This window comes from Acartia tonsa, chromosome 2 (genome assembly GCF_053477335.1).
Source record: "Acartia tonsa isolate MP-2025a chromosome 2, ASM5347733v1, whole genome shotgun sequence".
NCBI lineage: Eukaryota > Metazoa > Arthropoda > Copepoda > Calanoida > Acartiidae > Acartia > Acartia tonsa.
In genome coordinates, this window is record NC_137261.1 from 29,772,949 (window position 1) to 29,795,870 (window position 22,922).

The window sequence follows — 22,922 nt, forward strand, 5'->3', positions numbered from 1 at the left end:
AACTTGCACATCTAGAATGTTTTGTACACGCAATATCATCATATTCTTTAATGCTAGACAACTTGTTGTAGTAGTATAGTAGTGCAAAGAAGAGCCCAACAATTTGTTTTGGCCGCTGTTACTTTTTTCCGAGGCAAAATTTACCTTTTTCAAAGTTTCCCCCACCGAAGATTTCACAAGAACCGGTTCTATGGAGAAATTTATGGATCGTATCAAGAATGGATAGGAACATCTTGTTGGAACGGATAAGATGGTGGAAATTGCTGGATAAGAAGCAGATTCCGGAGTGAAATACATTCTTGAACCTGAGAGATAGAAATTCGGGAGAGGAGGTTTAAAGGGACAGCATGCTCAAAGAAATGTGAGAAGTTTGGAAAAACTTATCTTAACTGAAAGCTTCAGTTAGTTAGTGATCTTCATCATATAAGATAAGATTTATTATTCTTGGCTGTGTGCAATGTACATACATAAAAGAACATAATAATTCATGAAATAAATGAACATTATATACATTTACATATACAGTCATTTTTTTATGGACATGAAAATTTCCTTAAAGGTAGGAAGTATTTACACATTGTTTTCTTATAGGTGTATTGGACAACAAACATGAAATTCCTTATTGTATTTTCTTTTATGTAAATTATGAAAGTGGGGATCAAATCAAGCAGAGTGTGCCATAACCCTGTTTGACACACTCTGCTTGACTTGGGGTAATACTGGCACACTCTGGTTTACTTGGGGGAATATTGGCATATATACTTTTCCTAACATATCAAAGTTTTGAAATGATTTATGTATATATACTAGCGGCTACGCCCCCTGATTCCTCTGAACATCTACTTTACATTTAAGTTTTAATGGTTTTAGGCTATTTTTCATACCTGTTCTTATCACTTGGAATAGAGATCCTCTAAATGCTAGGGATGCAGCTGCTAGTTTATATAATACTAATTTATTAAATTATTCTTATTTTATCTTTGAGTAGAAAATTAAACATAAAAGAATCATCAATGTACAAATGGACAAATTGATTTATCAATCAAACTTTAGTTATCCCATGAAAGAGTGGAAGAAAGGCATATGCCCAGTTTACAAAGAACTTTTAAAGGTTAACCAATTTATTCTGTAGGTCAACCTACACAAGTACAACTAACAAATGCTGTAGGTCGACCTAAACAAGTACAACTAATAAATGCCTTTATAAAATCGGTCAACCTAAAGCTTCTTTATGTCAACCTAAAATTTCCAGAGGTTGACCTATGTCTTTTGTGAACTAGGCTATAATAGAAAATATTGAGATTATGAGAAAATCATAAAATCTTCACAAAGGTGGGACACTTTATATTTTTTCCTTATCTTTAAATTTCAATGTATATTTCATGTTGGGACAAAGGCCCATTTTTATTATCTACATTATATTTATTGAAAAATGTTCATCGTCAACAGGGGAGTCTCTTAATTTGACTATGCAGTTCAGAGAATGCCGCAACTCATTTCCTCTGTGATGCCCATTCCTTGACATGAATCTCCCTCTCCTAATGACTTCTAGCTTTTTTAGGTCCTCTTCAGTGTTCCGCCTATAGGTCATTTTTGACCACCCAATGTTATTTTAATTTATTAAATAAATTCAAACATTTTTGTATGCTGTCTCTTTAAGAGAGGGTTCTACCTGCCACTTGTAGGCATGTTACATGAGAGAGAGAAAGAGGGGTTAGAAAAGGAAGGGGGCGATAAAATTTGGGGTAAGTCAGCAGTAATGTCTAGGTATTTAGAGTAAGGAGAAATTTGTAGGTGTGCAGCGTTATTATAGTAAAGGGGAAATTAAATTGTCGGGAAGAGGGGGGAGGGGAAGGGTAGACTACACACAGCCTTGTGGAAACCTGTCTATCCTGCATTACACACATCATTCATACATTCATACATATCAACTTTATACTACAAATTCTATGCTTAACATATTATTTTTTTATGCCTTTAAAGCAGACATGAAATAAGTTATATTAAGCGTGTACAAAAATGTATTTTTTATTTGAAACAGATCTTGTGAGAATCAGTGATAATATGATAAAGAGAAACAGTGTATGAAGTGGAACATATTGTGCCTTTACCTTTAAATATAGAACTTGTATATAAATAAAATCTATCCTTATGTTACAAAGTACGGTACAGAAAAGAACTATTAATTATTTTAATTTTATTTATTAGATCTAATGCCTAATGCCTATTAGTATATGAGACTTTAGTTACCCTTATGTAAATATAGGAACATGTTTTTTTCTGTTGTCTAGTAGCTACATTTGATTATTCTAAAAAATGATTTTATAGCATCGAATTAGAATTTTCAAAGAATATGAAATAAACATCATAAAATATTTTTATCTTATAATTTTATTTTAATATCCATGGGAAGCTGTCTATAATACGATATATGCGATAAATAACTAATAAAAATATTTTCAGACTCATAATGACTGGACTACGATAGAAGTGTAGATTTTTTAACACCAACACCTGACGTTATAACGTACTAACAGACACCCAACCACTTTATAGTTTGGACTTTTTTATTTTCATCACAAATTCTTATCTATTTGTGTAGCAGCTAGATGTTAGATATAATTACAGCTGTTTGATTTATATACCAATTTTTTGCATACAGATATAAGACAGTGAAGTTATCTACCCAAATCTGGCCCTAGGTTAACCATCAAGGCTGGATGAATGACAAGTAACACTAACATCGCTAATAGGTGGGTAACTTTTAATTATGGCCGATCCGTTTGTCCGTAAAGGTTAGCTCTTTTCGTTAATTAAGACAAGTTAGAGTTGTCCTATCGATTTAAAACTTGGTATTATGATGACCATAACATTTAGGTAGGATTTATTAAGCGTAGATTACTCTATAATAGTTACCACAAAGACCGTACGTCCATTTGAAACATGCTGTTTTAATCTCTTTATTTTATATTTGATTATCCTATTCATATATTATTTTTGAATAATGATTTCTGGAACGATAAGGTACAACATTTTAAGTTAGGCATCTCCATACCTAATCAAATCCCTAAAAGAAAAATATGATGATGTCCTTTTACTGTATCCTGTATTTACGCAATTTTGCAACAAATCTGTGTACCTACATTTTGTTCTGCGTTCTGCTTGTTAAGTTCTGACACTCTACATGAGTTATTATTCGTTGCCCTTCCGTCTGATTTTAGAGCTTCGCCTTTATGGATGTTTTCATCCTTGTATTTATAACATTAACACTGTATATTCTATCCAGCTTTCTCATAATGTGTTTCAATGTAGTGCAAGCCATGTTTAACATTAGATTTAGTTTATCTGACATGGGAAAACAATTTAAGTTATACCTATTTTAGTCTTTTTAAGAAATGCATGATATTTTTAATCAAAAGCCTAATTAAATGTCTAACATTTAAAGTACATTGTTTTTTTTTTATTAAAATAACAGCTGTAACAAACAACGGGATAAATTCGAAAAAATATCTAAAAATTTCAGCTGATTTTTCAAGATTTTTTGGGGAAACGCTTCGAAGTTCTGATTTATTTCGCTTGATAATATAGTCTACCCCCCATCCCCTCGCCTCAGGTAAATAGACCTACCAACAATTACTTATGCCAAGTTTCGTAATGAAATTCGGATTCTAAGTGTCATTTGCGCAATGATTACGAGATGCATTAAACCCTTGCCCCCCCCCCCCTGCATATGTTTGATGTATAATGGTATAATTTTTCTGTAATGCACTTCATGAAACAATCCCTTAGACATTTATGTGAATTTGTGATGATATTGTAGGAGACGCACGGATCCCTCAGGTCAGGGTGATACTCCTGCTACTCGGTCAGGCGGCGCTGCAACCATGAAGGAACACCACAACCACGTCAACCACAATCACAACAACCACCACCACAACCCTCATCATGGAGGTGTGTATTATCATTAAAATCACATTTTTTTAAATTAAAAACTTGGGATCATTCTAAGAAAACGATGTAGCGGGTTTCATAGTATTTTTACCGTAGCTTTTTTCATATTTCTAGTCCCTGCATAGCCAATTGCCTAATCTTGCGGGGAAATCATTAACATTTACCTAACCTAACCTAAAATAACCTATTAAAAGCTACGGTGAAAATACGACTAAACTATCTACTTTGTTTTCTTTCCATGATCCACTTGAGATGAGATTTTAGATTTTTTTGTATAATTGCCTACACCTTATGTATGCACCAAAGTCATAAAATATGAAAATATTTCTAGATTTTTGATTTCCTATAAAATGTATTAATGGTTTGACCATGTTTAGGCATCATGATTCCATGAATCAATAGAATTTGATTCATTTAACAATTCAATTCATCTTGTCACTAAATAGAGTTCTGATTTTTTTTTATGATTGTATTCGCCAAAATAAAATATTGATTAATGTCTCAAGTAAATAATTATATTTTCCAGTATAGCTTTGAAACCTATTACTATCAGCCATACTGAAAAATCATGTATAAAATCGTATTACAGACAAATTTCCACGATATTGATGAAAATTATAAAATTACAAAACTGGTTATAATCTAAAAAAATTCATTAATATTCGTTGAAAACTGTCTAAAATACGATGAGATAAAAAACTGATATCATATTCTAGGTGGAGGTGGCTCCACAAACTCTAGCAGCACAAGTAGCAAATATGATGATCCACCAAATTCAAGGTAATTTCAGGGATTTAATATAGGGGGAGATTGATATATTCCCCCCCCCCCCCCATTTTGATAGGCAATATTAATCTAATGATAGATTTAAATTATTTGTTGGAAAAGTTTAATCTGGATCCAACCTTTCCCCCCGAACGATATTAAGCTAACCAATAGCAGAACTTATACCCTAATCTCTAGTATGCTTAAGAAATACCTTTACACCTAGTTTTTACCTAGAATTTCGATCATAATCAGTTTTAGTAAATTAGTCTTTTAATAAATTATTGTATATAATTTTTTAAAAACCTACCTAGTTCTGTAAATATTCTATCTTACCTATATTAGGTAAGATTTCTATTATTACAAATTGATTTCTTGTTTTAGGCTATTTATTGTTTGTGGCAAATCCATTACAGAAGATGATTTCAAAGAGGCCTTTGAGCCCTATGGAGTTATTGAAGAAATTTGGGTCCTGAAAGATAAGGTAAAAATAAGTCTTAGGATAAATAACATAACTGTTACGTCTTATCGTTAATTTAAGCATGTAAGAATTGTCTTAACCACTTCAAACTTTGCATGATGGTTCCTGTAACAGGTAGGTACTATTTAGAAAGCTTAACAACTCTATAATTGTTACCACAAAAAATCCTTATTAAATACCCTTCAACAACAAGGTACAATATAATAAGTGGAGCATCTCCATAATCAAGTCCTAAAAAATGTAAGAATCTGCTTAAACAATACCTATCATGTATTTAAGAAATTTTTCATCACATTTATGTATAAATAATGATATACAATTTTTGCTTTTTTGTGAAGTTCTGACATTCTTAAATTTCATATCTTCGCTTTGTTGGATGTCGCCATCCTTTTTAGCTAATTTTTGCTTACTTTATACTTTTTAGGTAACAAGCGAACCCAAGGGGGTGACCTACATAAAGTTCTCTAAGACATCCGAGGCCGCTCTGGCCATGGAGGAGATGAACGGGCGGTGTATAGGTTCTCATCCCCGCCCGCTCAAAGTGTTGATAGCCCACTCGCGGGACCAGGGCTCCAGGCGGGAGATGAACGAGGACGAGCGGCTGGTCCGCCTGTTTGTCGTCGTGCCCAAGACTATGAGTGAAACTGAGTTAAAAGAACACTTTACCCAGTTCGGAGACGTGGATTATGTGAGCATTGTGCGTGACAGAAACTCGAAGGAAAGCAAAGGCTTTGCCTACGTCAAATATCATAGAATGTCACACGCGGCCAAAGCATTCGAGTCGTGCGACAGAAGTTTTAAACCGGTGTTTGCAGACCCGAAACCGCAAAAGTCTGGCTTTCACGCCGCGTCGGCGGCGAACGAGGGCGGTGATAGGTTGGCGGGCCCAGGCAGCACGGCAAGTGCCAGCACGACCGCCAGTCTGTCGGCGGGCTATGATATGTTGACATACATGGACACTTCACATAGTAATCCCGATGGAAATTGTAGGCTGTCTGTTATAACTAGTAGTAATATAAACCAGGTAGAAACATATTTTATGAAACACAAAAAGTAGTTGAGGAACATTTAAAAACCTTCTCGTGTGCCTACCATTTGTATTGATTAGGTACCTATTGAACGATTTTGAAAACTAAAAAGTAAGAATATAGTATTGAAAATTAAAAAATTATTATTTTGTTGAATCAATTCATATAGCTTTAGTTAGAAACAAATTTTCGCTTTTTACATTTTTATTATTTTATGTTTTGATGATTTTTTATTTCATATATTTTTTTACAGGACCAACTTTGGCGCCTTTTCGACCTAGTTCCGGGCCTTGATTATTGTGAATTGAAAAAGGCGGGTGACAGTCGGGGGAGCAGGGACCGGTCGGCGGGTGGAGGCGGGGGAGGAGGCGGTAAATCCGTGGGCACAGTTGTTTTCAATAATCCACAGTCCGCCACTTACGCCAAGGCACAATTTTCATATTAAATCGATATATTATTGCTTGGTTGTTGCACCAGATTTTCATGTACTCTGATAAAGTCATGCTCGCACCAGAGGTCCATATTAGCAACCAAAATTGACGACATATTTTTTTAATTTTGATATAAATATCCAATACCTACACTTATCCATTATTATTAACCATCATCATCTTAATTTATTATTATCTGTACTGGGAATCAATATTGAATAGGTATTGATCCTACAGATACTAAGAAATCTTTATAAATAATTTTGACCGAAAATATAGAGGTTGCTATATCAAAGTACATTAGGTATAAAATAAAAATTATTGTTTTTTAATCATCACATTTATAAAGAATAAAAATATTTTTTTTGTTAATATAGGTACCTAAATAATGATAAAGGGAAAGGTAGGTTGCGGGTAAAATCCGTAAAGGTTGTGTGTTTTAAGTTAAAAACAGTAGTAGAACGATAAAATTTATGTTAAATTTTAAAAAATTTTGTAGTTTATAGTTCTTTTCAATAAGAAATACACATATTTAGTGAATATTATCGTTCTAATAGTATTTTTATGCCTTAAAACACACACTTTTACGGATTTTACCCTCCACCTACTTTTCCCTTAGTTTAGCAATCTTCATAATCATATATCATTTAGCCAGCTTTGTCCTTGTCCTCTACAGATTTGTTTCTTGAATATATCTTGAAACTTACATTAATCCATCCTCTTAAGATATGCTCAGCCTTTGGCAGCTAGTAGCCTTTAAAGTTTCATAGATTTTTGTAGCTTATCGATCCCAGAAACTTTTTAAAAAAATGTATTAACACAAATTATATGAAAATGTGGTAATTAGGAGAAACTTCACGGGTTCGAGTATCCAATTGGTCACCGCCTCATTGTGAAATATGAAGAGTCAATGCCTCCGCCCCCAACACATCAAGCCAATCATTTAGGTACCTTCGCATTTAAATTTTCTGTACCATATTTCTTACATACCTACCTACTTATGAGCGTTTTATTATTTTTATTCCTCTTTGAAAAATAAGGTAGGTTTGATTGATTGATTAGCCATAGTTTCTTAGGGTTTAGACCTAAGTAGTCATGGAGTAGGTTGAGACACTTTTGTATAGCCACTAGGGCTATCAAGCTCCACGTTCAAGCACATTATGACTTGACCCGCTATCTCATGAGAGCTACGTGTACGTGTAACTCTTTTACTCTGTCTGTCCCACTTTTTTTTACATGTTACAGTTTGCCACATTTTTTTCAAATACTATAAGAGAATGATCTTTTTAAGTCTTGATATTTTGAAAATTCATGGTAAAAAATTAGAATTCTTTGGGTTATATGCTGTTTAAGTGCAGAAAATATCATTGAGTTTGGAGAAAATCTCGAATCCTTACATTTAAGTTAGGATCCATTCTATTAGAAAATATTTCCACTTTATTTATGAAAAATCTCTCTTATTTTGCCCATGCTTATTATTTTTCAATATTTTGTTATTGCAAATATTTTTTACCTATGCCTTTTTCAAAAAGGCATAGGTACAGTTTTTACTTCTTCCTCCAATTAAATATTTTTGTGCTTTCTCGTCATTTTTATATCCCTGTGACCATCTAAAACAATGGTCTCTTAAAAGTTTGTTTGTCTGTCCTACATTTTTCCGTAATACCTTGTTTTATTTTTGTGTGTTCAGGAGGTTACCCAGCCCCACCACCCCCACAAACCTACAGCCTACCCCACCTTCCACGTCATCTCCAACCTCCGGGCAACTATGTTGGCGCCCTGCCACCCAGCGGCTATCCGCTGGCAGCAGCTACGGCGCCTCGAATGCCAATGGCAGCTCCCGCTGGTCCACCTCCACCGCCGCAGCAATCGGCCCTAACGCGTCAGACACTGCCAACAGATCTGCAGTCCCTGGCGGATACCATAGCCCAAGCTACCTCGCTTATACAGGTAAATTTAGATTTTACCTAAAATTTACGATATCTAGATTTTAAAGTCTACTACATAACAAAAAATCAATTTATTTACTATCTAATTCTATAATTAGAAGAAATACTGAATGAAAATCTTCCATAAACATGTGAAACCTTGACAAATAAAACGTGCAACAAGTATTCTTTGGGCTAGATTCATGTCACTATGATGAGAAACTAGAAAAACATCTTTATATTTGTAAAAACATGTAATTAAACATTTTTGGCAGAGTACAGGCCTCAGGCCACGCGCAGAAACACAATCGCTTTATATTATTTATATTAGCGAAGTTACTCTATAATTATCTCTGTATGTCCATCCGTCCTTCTGTCCGTCCGTAGCAGGTAGCTTTCTTGCAGTATCAAATATGCATATAAAATTATTTCAGAGAATTTATTAGCATCCACTCTATGATTATTGGATTTCCATTTTTTTTATATAATTTTTAATATTTTTGTGCTTCACTACTTGTGTATGTTGTTATCCATGTTATTTATTATAGCATATAGATAAGTTGCGCATCGATATTGAATTTAATGTCGTGTCAATGGTCATAAATCTTGTTAACTAATTTTAAAAATGCTTAGACATTTAAAAGAGTTAAATTTTGATACTACTCATAAATTTTTTTTATGTGAAGATAGTTCAAAAATAGAAATTTCTCTGCCAACCCCCCTCCCTCACCCTGCACTAAAGGGATCAAGGCTTGATTATAAGGGAAAGCATCTAATGATTTCATTGTTTTTTTTTTTAAATTTCAATTATTTTTTTTGATCTGCTTTAGCAATCTATATAGTACTTGGATGTTGCACCAGATATTCATGTACATTCTATTCTGATAAAATGATGCTCACAGGTGGCTAAAACAACGATACCCTCCCCCACCTATCTACCTTATCATTTAACCAAGTTATACAAAAACCAAGTTATAAGAAACTTTTCTTTTGGATTAAGAGTAAAATTGCAAAGCCGCAGTTGCAATTGTTAATTAAAAAAGCAGAAATAATTGTTTTTTTCACTCTAGAAATACAACATAGTGCACTAATTTGAAGGACAAATATTAAAGTAAAAGAATAGAGGGTAACAAGCTATATGTAACTGTACCCACGGTGTGGGGACCATGGACCGATTTTCAATTGGATCTTTGAATCAACTCATCTCAAATAGTAAAATGAATTGGGTTCAGTCCCCACCAGGTAGTTGTCTGGGTTGTACATCTATTCTTATACATTTATTGGACAAACTTACATTTACATTTCTTTTACAAATCAAGTCAATAACCCTTTTCTAGTGCAAATTTTTCAATGAATTCAAATCACATGCCTAGTCTAACTATCTGCGTCATATCAACTAAAAATATAATTGTTTTTCTTCTTTTATAATCTATTATGTTTTAAACAAGAAAAAACACATTTATATATCATTTTTTAGTTGTATTTTTATTAGCGAAGCTACTCAATAATCCACTTCTTCTGTCCGTCCGTAACGCTATTGGAGAAATGTGATTTTTTTTCCAGCTGTTACTTAAGGTATATGGTTAATTTTTCCCGAAGATTCCCTTTACCAATGAGCATCCCGGAGTTCTTAATATCAAAGTGCAAACTTTCCAATTTAATATTTAAAGCTAGTTAAATATAATTCTCTTGTAGGCCAATGAAAAAAATAATCGCTTAAAGGCATATTATCTTCAAACAGTTAATCAACATCAGTTTTTAGTAGCGAAGCTACTCTATAATTCGCTTGGTCTATCCGTCTGTGTCAGTTTGTAACGCTCAGGGGAAAATGTAAGTTTCTCGACTGCTATTAAAGATAGACAGTTGAAGATTCCTTTGAGACATGCGCATCTAATCTACAAATTGTTTTGTCCGTCTGTCTGTCGGTCATGATTCAACTAATGTAGACGTTATCCACTTCAGGTTTAGTGGTTTTCTTTAAGTTTTTGTTTACTTTCGCTTTTTTTATTGTTTTGAGAAATTAACCTCTGCTCTACAACTCACTTTGTCTGTTTGCCCACTTCATTTTTTATGCTTCGCTACTTATGGATGTTGTCATCCTTGTATTTTGAAAGTGCTAAAGGTGTTATTTTTATTTAACCCGCTGCCTATCATTTCATGAATTGTAAATAAATTTGGGTCAAGTTTTCATAAAGAAACATTAGATATGCTCAAACTTCTCTGCTTTGAAAAGTACATTATTAATTGTAAACAAATCTTTAATTTCAACAAGTTTTATTCGTATAGAAGTGTTACAAATCAAAGATTTTCCTCTAAATGTTAAAAATGTCCTATTTTATGAAAGCAAAGTTTTCCTGCATTTTGCGTCGACCCGAATGTCAGTAATGAATAGCTCATATTGTTAATTTAGGTCTATTAGAATTATCATATTGTTTCAAAACTTCATTTTAATGTTCAGTTTAGGATGTGAAGCACTAATTCTGATAAATAATCCTATCATATAAAGTAGCAATTTTTTTTTGTCGAAATCCTAAACTCTTAAACTGATGGAATTCACCTTTTTATGGAAGCTTTAAATATGTCCTGGAATGGGTTTTGGATATTATTTTTTAGATTTAAGCCTTTGGATAGTGCTAAGCTATTTTTTGCCCCTTCCATACCCTTTTGAACACACATCACTAGATGCTAGGGGTATCGTCAATAGTAGATATTAAAAGCACTGTCGCCTTACAATAGTGAATGTTCGTTTGTATGACTGGCTTCGCTTTAATGCATATTATAATCCTTGTTTAGATATACATATACATATTTGCACATGTGTTGTGTCTGACTAACTTGAATTTAATATATATTGATTTTTGCAAATCTTAGCCTAACATGAAATTGCGAATTAATTTTATTTTCTTGTATTTAAATTTTTATCAGTAAAAATTATAATAAACCTATCCTATAATGTAGCAAGTTTTTATTGTCTGAAGCTAAAGATCTTCAAAATGGCTCCGATTAGGTTGTACTTTTCAGGGAAGCTTTAGAAATGTCTTGGTGTGTTTCAGTCTATTTTCATTACTTATCACACTATCCCCTAGAGGCTAAAGAAGAAGCAAAAAATATTTTATATTTCTAAGGTTACTTCATATAACTTAAATATTTACAAAAAAAAATATACCTATTATTATGCTTTCTGTAAGACTATTGACCCAACGCATTAGAACAATATATTTTATTTCTTTTAGGAATTATTTAAATGGGACATTATTATATGTTTTGCATTCTAAACGAGTATTTACAATGATAAAACAAGTCTTAAAAATATTTCAAATAGCAAAAGCCTAATCTTATCAAATATTTAGAATAAACAGGACATTCAAAATAAAAAACAATGTAGCAAAGAACAAAAATCAAGGTTTAGCAAACATACAGTGCATTATTAGGCAATGTTCAGTGTCCATAAAAAAGGCTTATTGGTCCCGGGATGGCTTTTAACCTTTTTAAAGAAGTTTATAAATTTAATAAAAACATTTTGAAACTTAATTAGAATATGTTAAAAGTTTAATATACCTAAATGAAATCTTAATTAATTTCTATGTCATCTTAACTAGAATTTAAAAAAAACTTGTTTATTTTGATTATAATCTTTGAAAGAATTTATTCTTGTTTTGTAACTTGAAGTTTACATTTTTAGCCAATTTAAAATATGCTTTTTACAAAAACTGAAATTTAATTTAAAAAGGAGATTTATTAATATTTAAAGCTACAAAAATTTATATGCTGTTGAACTTTTCAAGCATCCTTAGTTTTTCGCGGATGTATTCTTAAAATTATTAAAGGTGTTTTATCTTAATTTTCATCAGTAAAATTATTCTTGAAATGGAAGATTTTAATTATTTTATTTGTAAATCGTGTAAATAAGATGCGCAGAAAATTAGAAGATATAAACACGTTTTTTTCTTCACACATACCAAAAAAAAGAACAAGAATGACAACATCCTCAAAAGCGAAGCTCAAAAATTAGAATGTATGACAAACGAACATAACCTCTTGCCACAACTTAATAAGCTTAATTTTATTTTTTTATTCCTAAAAGATTGTATAAAAACGGGATGAAAAATTACTTAAAAACTTGCTAGGTACTGATTAATGTACTACTAACAGTTTTACGAATTTATTATGGAGTTGCTTCGCTTATAATATTGTACCTTGTTTTTCTAGGAATCAATATTCCATAAACCAGATGATTAATACAAAATAAAATGTTGCCAATAATGTGAAAGATTAGCATGTTTTAAATGGTTGGACAATGACATACTTTGTGGTAACTATTGTAATGCTGCTTTCTAAATCTTACTGTTATAGGAATCACCATACAAAGTTTGAAAATGATAGGACAATTCTAACATGCCTAAATTAAGAGCTATAAGAGCTAACCATTACGTACGTACGAACAGACAGACCCTAATTATAGAAAAGCTTCACTTAAAACTCTTGATATTTCTTAGAGTATTCACACACACACACGCACATACATACACACTATACTTGTCTTCATTCATGTTTCGGCGTTTTGTTATGAGAAGTTTGTAGCTTTCACGGATAAAATGGATAAATACCTGCCTAAAACTAATACATATGATTCAGTTACCTTGATATTTTTGTTCTGAGAATATTTCCTCTTGGTTTTATGCAAACGCCATATTTTAACATCCAATTTATTTTAAATTAAATTACCTATTAGTTGGCTACAGATGCTTTATCAGTAAATATTTATTCAGTAAGGCTTTGAAACCGATCAATATCTGCTGGTTAGGAGTGGTTTTGAGCCAAACTGAGAATTCATGTATAGTTTTGTATTACAGACAATATTTTAAAATAATTCTGGTTATATTGCCCTGGGCTTTTGGCCCATCGAGGCCAACAAAACTGGAATTAATCTCATAATTTTTTATTTTACTATCCACGGAAAGCTGTCTAATATCTATGATACGACGCGATAATTAACTATTGCATAATATATCTAATTTAATGTTAGTCATTTATATTTCTCTATTTACTATTCCCTCTCTCCATGGAAGTTGTACTTTGGCTTGGTTAAAATTGTATGTTTTATACCAAACTGAGAATATATCCGTGAAACAATAGCCGCATTTCATATGAAATAAGGTCAAAACTGCAAAATTAAATTGTATTTTAATGCATTAGTAATTTTTTTTATTTGTTAAGATTAAGATATCTAAAAATAATTATAATCTTCAAAAAAAACTTAAAGCAACTTAAAGAAAATAAAGATTTATACCATTTTGGATTCTAAACCGATTAATATCCGCTTGATTAGAACCGGTTCTCAGTCTGAAAAACTGTGTGTAGCCTCGTAAGTACTTAGGATTGGCAACCCGCCCAATTTTTGGTCAATTTTGGAATCCGAATCCGGAATCCGTTTTTAATAGCGGATTCAGATTCCTAATTGGTAGGCTAAAATTAGCGTCTTGAGTTTTTTCTTTTAACTCCCCCTGTTTGAAGGCAAAGATTATCATCATTATATATAAAATCTTTTAAAATCTGGTTCGGAAGTGAATTATAGAAAACACCAAGAAGATTAATTTTTAGGACATATGTAGCACTTAAATTTTTTAATTTAAAAAAGCCTTTTAAAATATTGCTAGAATTCAGAAGCCGAATCCGGAATCCGCCAAAATTAAGAATCCGGAATCCGCGGGAATCCGCATTTTTTTTAACAGATTCTTGAAAGAATCCGAATCCGGTCCAAACATTTGACGGATTGCCATCCCTACTCGTATTACAGACAATTTCTAAGAATATCAAAATAATCATTATTTATTTTTATACTTTTTCAATTTAATATCTACGGATAATACGTTGTGAACTAGAACTATTCTTACTCAAAATATCTTATATATAAAGTAAAATAAACTCTCTTTTGGTCTGTTAATATAACCCTACGAAAGTAAATTGACATAATTGCCTTTATATTAAGTGCCCTAGCACCACATCAGCTTTTGTTATAGCTGAATGCAGAATCAATTATAGACCAAATAGTTACTCTAGTACAGATTATATATAATGGATCTCTTGTAATAAGAGAGCATAGCTACTCCTTAAGTAACTAAAACAGCTAATATAATTTTCATAACAATCAAATTTTTTTTTTAAATTTCAATTTTAGAGTATATGCGAGGTGGCCACCAGGGACGTCCAAGCTTTTTTTTTATTTTGATGAGGGTAAAATGAGGGTTTTTAAACTGTTTAGGTGGGGGGGGGGGGGTATTGTATTTTTAACAATTTTGAGCGGGGTAATTTAGGGATTACAAAGTTTGAGGGGGGTATCTATTGGACGTCTATTGGACGTTATTGAGATCTTTAAAAGTAAATTCCTACCTTTATCTTTAATAGCAGCTGGGTGACTAACATTTTCTAGATATTTGTTAATCTGTAAAAAAACATGAAAAAAAACACTTATAAAAAGATTAAACATCAATGGTGAAAAGCTTAAACACACATGTAATAAAGCATGCAAATTGCTAAGGCATATATTATGTGTTTAGGTATTTCAATACAAACATGGAACAAATTGACCAAATATATTGACTCAATGCGACTAAAATACATATTTCCTAGTTTTCCCAAACCTTTTTGAATGTCCACAACTAATGTTTATTTTGGTGTATCAATGAATTGCTCAGCATTAAACACAATCAAAAATATTTTCTTTCCTTTTAGCCATAAGCAAACACAAAAGGTTTTCAGTAATTTTTAAGTTATGTTTAATTTGAATTAATAATTTATGATTAAACACTTTAGTGGCACTTTAAATGTTATTTATATTTCAAATATGTCTATGTTGCGTTGAACTCTCTACATAAAATCGAGAATAGTAAAAAAAAATCTCTTGGGAGGGTAGTGGTACCCTCCCCCAAAATAGTTATAAACCTTCCCGCGACCTATGCGAAGCTACCCTGTTAAGGAGAACCCGATCGGTTCAGCGGTTAGCGAGATCCTTCGGTACAGACACACAGACAGATACACATCCTGTTACTTTAATATAAGGATTGAAAGTCTATAAAGTAATTTACGTCTTACAATAATTTTAAAATGTCTATGTTTTAAATTCAACCAATTAAATAATTCGACTTTAGATTTAAAAGCCTATATTTATACCTATAATTGTTAAGATTAATTTTCTCAAGTTAAGCTGTTTTGTTGAGTGTAAACTGTAATCGATATATTATTACTTGGATGTTGCACCAGATTTTCATGTTCTCTGATAAATTGATGCTCTCAGCTGGCTAAAATAACGACAACTCCTTCCAACCTTTTTACCCCATTCCCTCCCCTCCTACTAGACCAATGAACTCACCAATAAATAAGGTCCATATAGCAAGCTAAAATGACGACAATTTTCCCCTGTCAATATGTCCATATATATCCTATATCCATTACTGTAAAGTGTATTTCCTTTTCATTGTGTTTCATGATTTGGACTTGGTGAGTGCATTGTCAACTAGTTTTATATACCTACCATCAAATTGAAATGGTTATGGATTGAATTAGTAAAATTTGTTTAGATTTTGTCTATTTAATATTTAAAAATCTGACATTTATAATAAAAAAATCATTATCAATCCTAGTCTCCTTTTTTTTTTAGCAACAAACAGGTTTTTCCCGTTTTAACAGTTAGTATTAAACAGGTTTAAGATGGGGAAAGAGAAAATTTTTTATACCCTAGACCTTATCCATTAATTATTGCATCCAACACCTTAAAATTTTGCAGCAACATCCTATGTTTATGATTTTTGTTAGCGCTAAAGTGACAATACCAACTTCCTCTGAAGACACGAGAAATACGGGTTAAGAGATAGATATACCTATGTAGATTTTTTTTCAATTTTTTTTACAAATTGTATAAAGATTGTAGATCAATTGTTTTCTTCGTATTTGGTACTATAGACATAAATTAATCTTCCTTTTGATATTTAAAATTGTTAAAAGCTATATAATCTTGATTATATGGTCCAACGCCCTTTTAGACTCTATGATTGCACGGCCTATGTCTGTAAGTCCTAACTGCGCATGGTATGGAGTTGCGTCTGTTTTGGGCCAATGCTACCACATATTCTAATTATTTATGTCGAACATCCGACATAGCAGCAGTAGGAACCATTCAACTTTTAACGTCTATGGCGCTGTGTTGGGCTGAGATTCGAACGTTTCAACTCCCCAATAACAAGCGAGAGTTCTTCATTTTATGCCGAAATCACAAGTTATAAAAAGTTTAATTTATTCAAACACAATTATAAGCATCCCCTATGTATAACAACCCTATAGGAGTTGCTTTTTTCAAAAAGTTTTTCCTAAATGAAAAAAAAAAACATTATTGTCTGCTTCTATATTCCTGAAAAATACAATGTCTTCGACTGTTGGCAAAATGCAACAAAATGTCAGATTAACCAGCGCCCAAGGACAGCTGCAGGCCTCAAGTAAACATCAACAATCTCCATTTAAGATTAAAAATTAGCCAACTAGCTAGCCGTAACATTTTTAGGTAAACTTGCTTCGGCTATTTGATGTTTTTTATGTTTACAATTTGCAATATAGTAAACAATTTGTCTTGGTATAAGCTATATTTCAATTTAAATTTATGCAAATTAATATACACATTACACACGGATATCAGAAGAATTTGTTATTTAATATTCCAGAAGGGTTTCGAAACATATTAATATCCGCTGGATTAGAACTGGTTCTCAGCCATACTCAATAATCAAGTATAGCCTCGTATTACAGACAATTTTCCACGAATATAGAAATGAAAATCGTAAAATTTATACCAGCCTTAATACCTCGGGTCTAACAAAAACTGTCTATAATATGTTGAGATCAATACCTTCAATTAAAATAAACGCATTTTTATTCCTACAAATATAATAAAATTAATCTGTAATATTCAATTATAATACAAGTGTTACAAATATGCATTAAATTTAAGCTTCGCTTTTATTATTAATGTTGTCATCTGAATGTGTAAGAATAATTAAGAAAAAAAAAATTTAAAACAATGGATTTATTATTACTAGGATCATACACCAGATTTTCATGTACTGTAAATTTTTCCAATGTCATAATAACCACGTGTATTTTATATCCATTTTTAGAACCTTCACACAATAAACAAATGTAATATTAGTTTTTTTCTCAACTTTTTTAGAATATTGTACCATATGGTGGGCGATTAAATTAATAGATTTATCCTCGGGCTTGTATCATCATTATGAATTAAACAGTTATTTTTATTATTAAAAGGGTGAAAACTAATTTTATTGTATCCCATAATTTAGTACATTTAAGAACGGGGATTGAAAATCTGGGAAACGTTTAATAATGTGAAATAAAAAATCTGGAATCAGATGCAGATTACAGTAAAATGTTCCTGGTATCGATTATATTTAAAAATACATGTACTGGCTTCTAATGGCCAGACAGCCTAACGTATTGATCGCAGAAAATTTTAACCCACAAAAAAGAAGGCCTACATATAATCTGGAATAGTAATTAATCAATAAGAAATTGTTGTCTCGCAGTGCACATAAATGCGCGAAAAAAGACTTTTTTAAAATTTTTTTCCTCAGTCAGGCCTTCTCTGTGCATCATTGGATCTTGGCTATTCCAGTTTTTTTACATGCATTCTTATGCCGCTTAACAAGGTGTGCGGGCATGACATGTGCGTTCAGCTGCATGGCAGCTTGCAGCCTTCACAGTTCATAGATTTTTAGAGATAATCGATACCAGAAACATTTTACCGTGAACTGCACTAGATCCAAAATTTGAATGCTACATATGCATAAAAAAGTGCAGCCATGTATGATTAATTTATTTTAACCCTTGCTACCTTCAAGTAATCATTAGAATCTTAAATTTCTTGTGCATAAATATTTTTACCATTTTCTGTGGCATATGTTTCAATCATATACAACATACACCTCAACCAAAAACTATCTTGGATAATTTTAATTTTGTTGGTTTAAACAAAAAAGTAGCACACACACAAACACAGGCCGTAATATGCACATATACAACATAACATAAAACATGATTAAAAACCAAATGGAGTTATTGTTAAAAAGAAAAATTATCATGTCGGCTGAATTGTAGAAAATAATAAAATATGAAACAATGATAAAGGGTTATTCTAGTAACAGAGGGAGATATTGGATGTTTCTGTGGTTGGAAAAAAATTAATTATAGCACAAAAAGTATTGTCTTCTCCCCTAGCATCTAAATTATTCTTCAATTACATTTTGTGGTGAGTTAAGAGTTCTAACTCAATATTAAAATAATTTCATGTTGGGAAGGGTGACTTATCCCTCCACGCAAATAACTTCCTCCTCCCCACCTTTCCCCACAAAAAAATTCTTATATTTGCCTATCAGAATCATTGTTTAAAAAGTACAGCTGATAAACTATAAATAACAACTTTTTTGTTTTTAACTTTTGGTAAATTAAATAAACACCCTATATTTGTATGTAGAGCGAAAGGAGGGGGAGTGTTTTCTTATTAAAGGGGCAAAAAAAATAATATGGTGGTATAGGAAAGTGTTTGAGAGAGAGAGGGAAAGAAAGAGAAAAATAGAAGGGAGGAGAATTTTCATGTTAATAAACGCCATGTGGCGATTAGTAATTATACATTTGAAAAGTTATGAAAGAAATCTTGATGTTTATTTGCATTAAGTGACTTTTACAGCTACTATTATAAATCTTTACAGCTTCTTAATAAGTCTTTTTTTTGTACGTTAAGGAATATTATTGCAAAAATGAAAAAAATAAAACAAAGACAATTTTGTCCATAGTAGTCTAGCATCAGTAGTTTACTATAGCTTTGTTGTACATCCTTTAATATAAAGTAGTAAGGGAATATGTCTGAAGCTCAAGATCTCAATAACTGCTATAGCGATTGAGTTCTTCCTTTTAGGGAAGCTTCACGTAGGTCCTGTGATGGTTTGAAGCCATTCTATTTTCATATGTAAGTCTTGGGATGGTTTTGAGCTTTTTTTATAACGCCTCTTCTAGAGGTTAGGGGCGTAGTAACTAGTTTTAATTTAAGGGGGGTTTACATATCTTAATTTTATTTGTATTTTAGGCAGCTGGATACAGTAGCAATGGAGCCGTGCACAGCAACCAGGAAACCTATGATCCCTCCTACTGTTCTGTCAAGCTGCCGCCTCCACAGCCGCTGGCGCCCACAGATTCGCTCGTGGCTGAGCGCCTGTTCATCGTGTGCACGCCCTACCACCCCCTCATCTATATCCTCAAAGATGTCTTCGGCCGGTTCGGCAACTTGATTGATATTTATCTGTTGGCGGGTAAAACCTGCGGATATGTGAAGTACGCCAACAAGGAGAGTGCAGAGAAGGCTGTGTCGACGCTGCACGGCCAGGAGATCTGTGGCAACAGGTTGAAGGTGATGCTGGCGGACCCGCAGGATCCCAAGAGCCTCGCAGATCCAAGGAAACGACCCAAGATTATGGAGCAGGATTAGTAGTTACCTTCTCTCAAGAGATTAAATTTGATACAGAACAAAGTAGAAAATTTTAGAAAATGAATTATGATAAATCTGATCTGATTTAAGAACCAATAATAGTTAAATTTTGATATTTGGTGATGTTATTTTTATAAAAATTTGTACTCCAGTTTGACATAAGAAGAAAAAAACAGTGGAAACTCTGGTAGATAATCCAGATAGAAATCGACAAACAACACAATGAGGAATTGTTAAAAATACTTAATACTACCTACAAACATTTTTATTTTTTAACTAAAATTTCTTTTTATACTCTAGATGAAGGAAAGAAAATCTTGTGACAATTGTTTTAAGTTTAGAAGAAAAAAGATTTCAACATTTTGAAACTTGTGAATAAATCAAAATGTACTTTATATAATGAAGAATGTGATTATTAGTTGTTAACATTTTTTTAAAAAAATCATCACAAGTACTGTATAAATTCAGTACATATCACCTACACACACACATACATAGTAACACAGAAAATTATAAATAATTAAATCTACACTTGAACCATTTTGTTAAGTTTTACGTTGACAATTGTATTTTTTACTACTTAGCTATGACAGATTATTTTTAATTTGACTCTGTTTTAGCATTGGTTTCATTATTACTTATTACTCTAGCTATTCATTTATTATCTTTTAAAATACAAAGTTAGTTTTAATTAAAAATAGACCTACAGGTTATTAAGGACGCTGTTAAAAAATAATATTTTTCCAATGATTCAAATTTTAAGTAATTATAAGAAGATAAACGAATAATCTACACATTTTTTGACTTTAAGTTGGAAATTTACTTCAAGATATATTATTATACCTAATTGTTATTTCTGTTAATTTCGTCTTTAACTTGACATTTTTTCTTAAATTGTTGGTTGACAGTTAAACATTTGAACATATAACTCATACTGTATTGTCACAAAGCTAGATGTGTCCATGGCCTAAAATATTAATAAAAAAGATTGACTAAAATATTTGCATTGAAAACATTTTTTGGTGGATCTGTGTAATTTGTCTGTATTAGCATATTTCAACTAAATTTTCACAATTTGTAAACATTGGAAATTTAACATTTTATTTGTCTTTTTGTTTACTTTTGTCATAAATTTGTATTTTCCCAAACTGTTTACCTACCTACACAAATAAATGTAAATGTTTTTTTAGAATTAGGGGTATATATGTACTAGGTGTTCATAGATAATTTTTTTTAAAGCAACATTTTTTGCCAGACGACTTGAATGCAAAGTACGAGAAATATAAATATTCTCAAAATGACCTTTCTATTTATTTTGACACTTTACTAATGTTTAATTTAATGGTTTACTACTTTTTTAACTTTAAGAAGATTTAGGTTCTCTAACTCCTTTTGTGTTAAGAAAATAAACTATCAAAACCAAGGACGCCCAAGCTTATATTATCGAGGGGGGGGGGGGGGGTGATGAGTAAGATAACTTAATTATTAGGGGATGATTAAAATACCCACCCAAATACTTTATGTCCTTCCTGTGGATAAATTTTTACGGGGGTTAAATTATATTATATTTTTAGATTATTAAAATTTTTCTATGGTGGGCAGGGGAGGGGGTTTCCCGGCCCAATATCCCCTCTTGACGCCATTGTTCAGTACATTTTATTTTCATTACACTTCCACAACCCAACTTTAATTAAGACTTAATAATTCCAGCAAACATAACATGTTTTTCACCTTCACAGAATAGGTACCTACTATTTTCATTTTTGTATATTATGTTTTTACTGGGAGTTCTTGAAGAAGGAAATTGTATTTACTTTTGACAAAATTAGTCTACTTCAAGAGGACTGCTACAAGTTTTAAGTACAAAAAAAGAAAAATTGGAATTTTTTTTTTTCAAGTTTTCCCTATTTTTAATCAATTGCTTATAGTACTTTAAGAAATATGTTTTCTTTACAATTATTAAATTCCTAGACCTTATTAAATGGGTAGTTTCATGAAGTGCTTTTAAATGGTTATATTAATAGCATTATATTACAGAAAATTTCAACAAATATTAAATAAAAATCATAAAATTAATTAATACTTATTTAGTTAGACAGGGCCTTTGGCCACTAGGGACTAACTACCTGGTTATGATTTTATATTTTTTTTTATAATATTCGCGGAAAGCTGTCTATAATACGATGCGACAAATAACTATTATATTATTACTTTAGTTCAAATGTATTTCATGGAACTTCCTTTAACAAAATCGTGTATAACATATTGTCCGCAAAGCTGACTAGAAAATTTATTATTAAACAATTTACCTAACCTACCTACCATACTTGATTAATTCTATTCTGACTTCAACTATTGACTTTTTTTTTATACATTTTAACCACCTGGTGTATAAGTATGAAGTGCTCTTAAAACAAACAAATTTAGGCTTCCTTAGGAGATGTCATTATATATTTATATTCTAGTTAAAAAGCAGTTTATAGATTTTTATTTATGTATAGGATATTTTATAATTTTAGGTCTTAGCATTTTTTTTCTCTGATGGTTTAATAATTTGTCTCTGTAACTATTGTCAAACTAGCAATATATCTTATTTATGTTACAGTCAACACTTTTTGTTACATGATCTGATCAGTTTTCACTTTTTATGCCTTTTTTTTTCATTAATTAATTATTCACTAAACTCTTGTTATGAATCTATAATATTCTATATTATTGTAACATTATGTTAAAGATTTTGTAATATATCTATATTTATTAATAACTTGTTGGCCTTTTCTTTCTTTTACCTAA

The 22,922-nt window shown here is 31.7% G+C and overlaps 1 protein-coding gene across 1 annotated transcript; it reads left to right on the plus strand.

The window, feature by feature from the left end:
• Nucleotides 1–1,870: 1,870 nt before the first annotated feature.
• On the plus strand, nt 1,871–22,893 carry LOC145309717 (RNA-binding protein 45). Its single transcript, XM_080150353.1, has 9 exons — nt 1,871–2,753; nt 3,821–3,951; nt 4,668–4,731; nt 5,101–5,200; nt 5,622–6,221; nt 6,479–6,652; nt 7,504–7,603; nt 8,347–8,606; nt 19,731–22,893. The coding sequence occupies exons 1-9, from the start codon at nt 2,725–2,727 to the stop codon at nt 20,127–20,129; spliced, it is 1,857 nt and encodes a 618-aa protein (XP_080006479.1). The 5' UTR covers nt 1,871–2,724; the 3' UTR covers nt 20,130–22,893.
• The last annotated feature ends 29 nt before the right edge of the window (nt 22,894–22,922 follow it).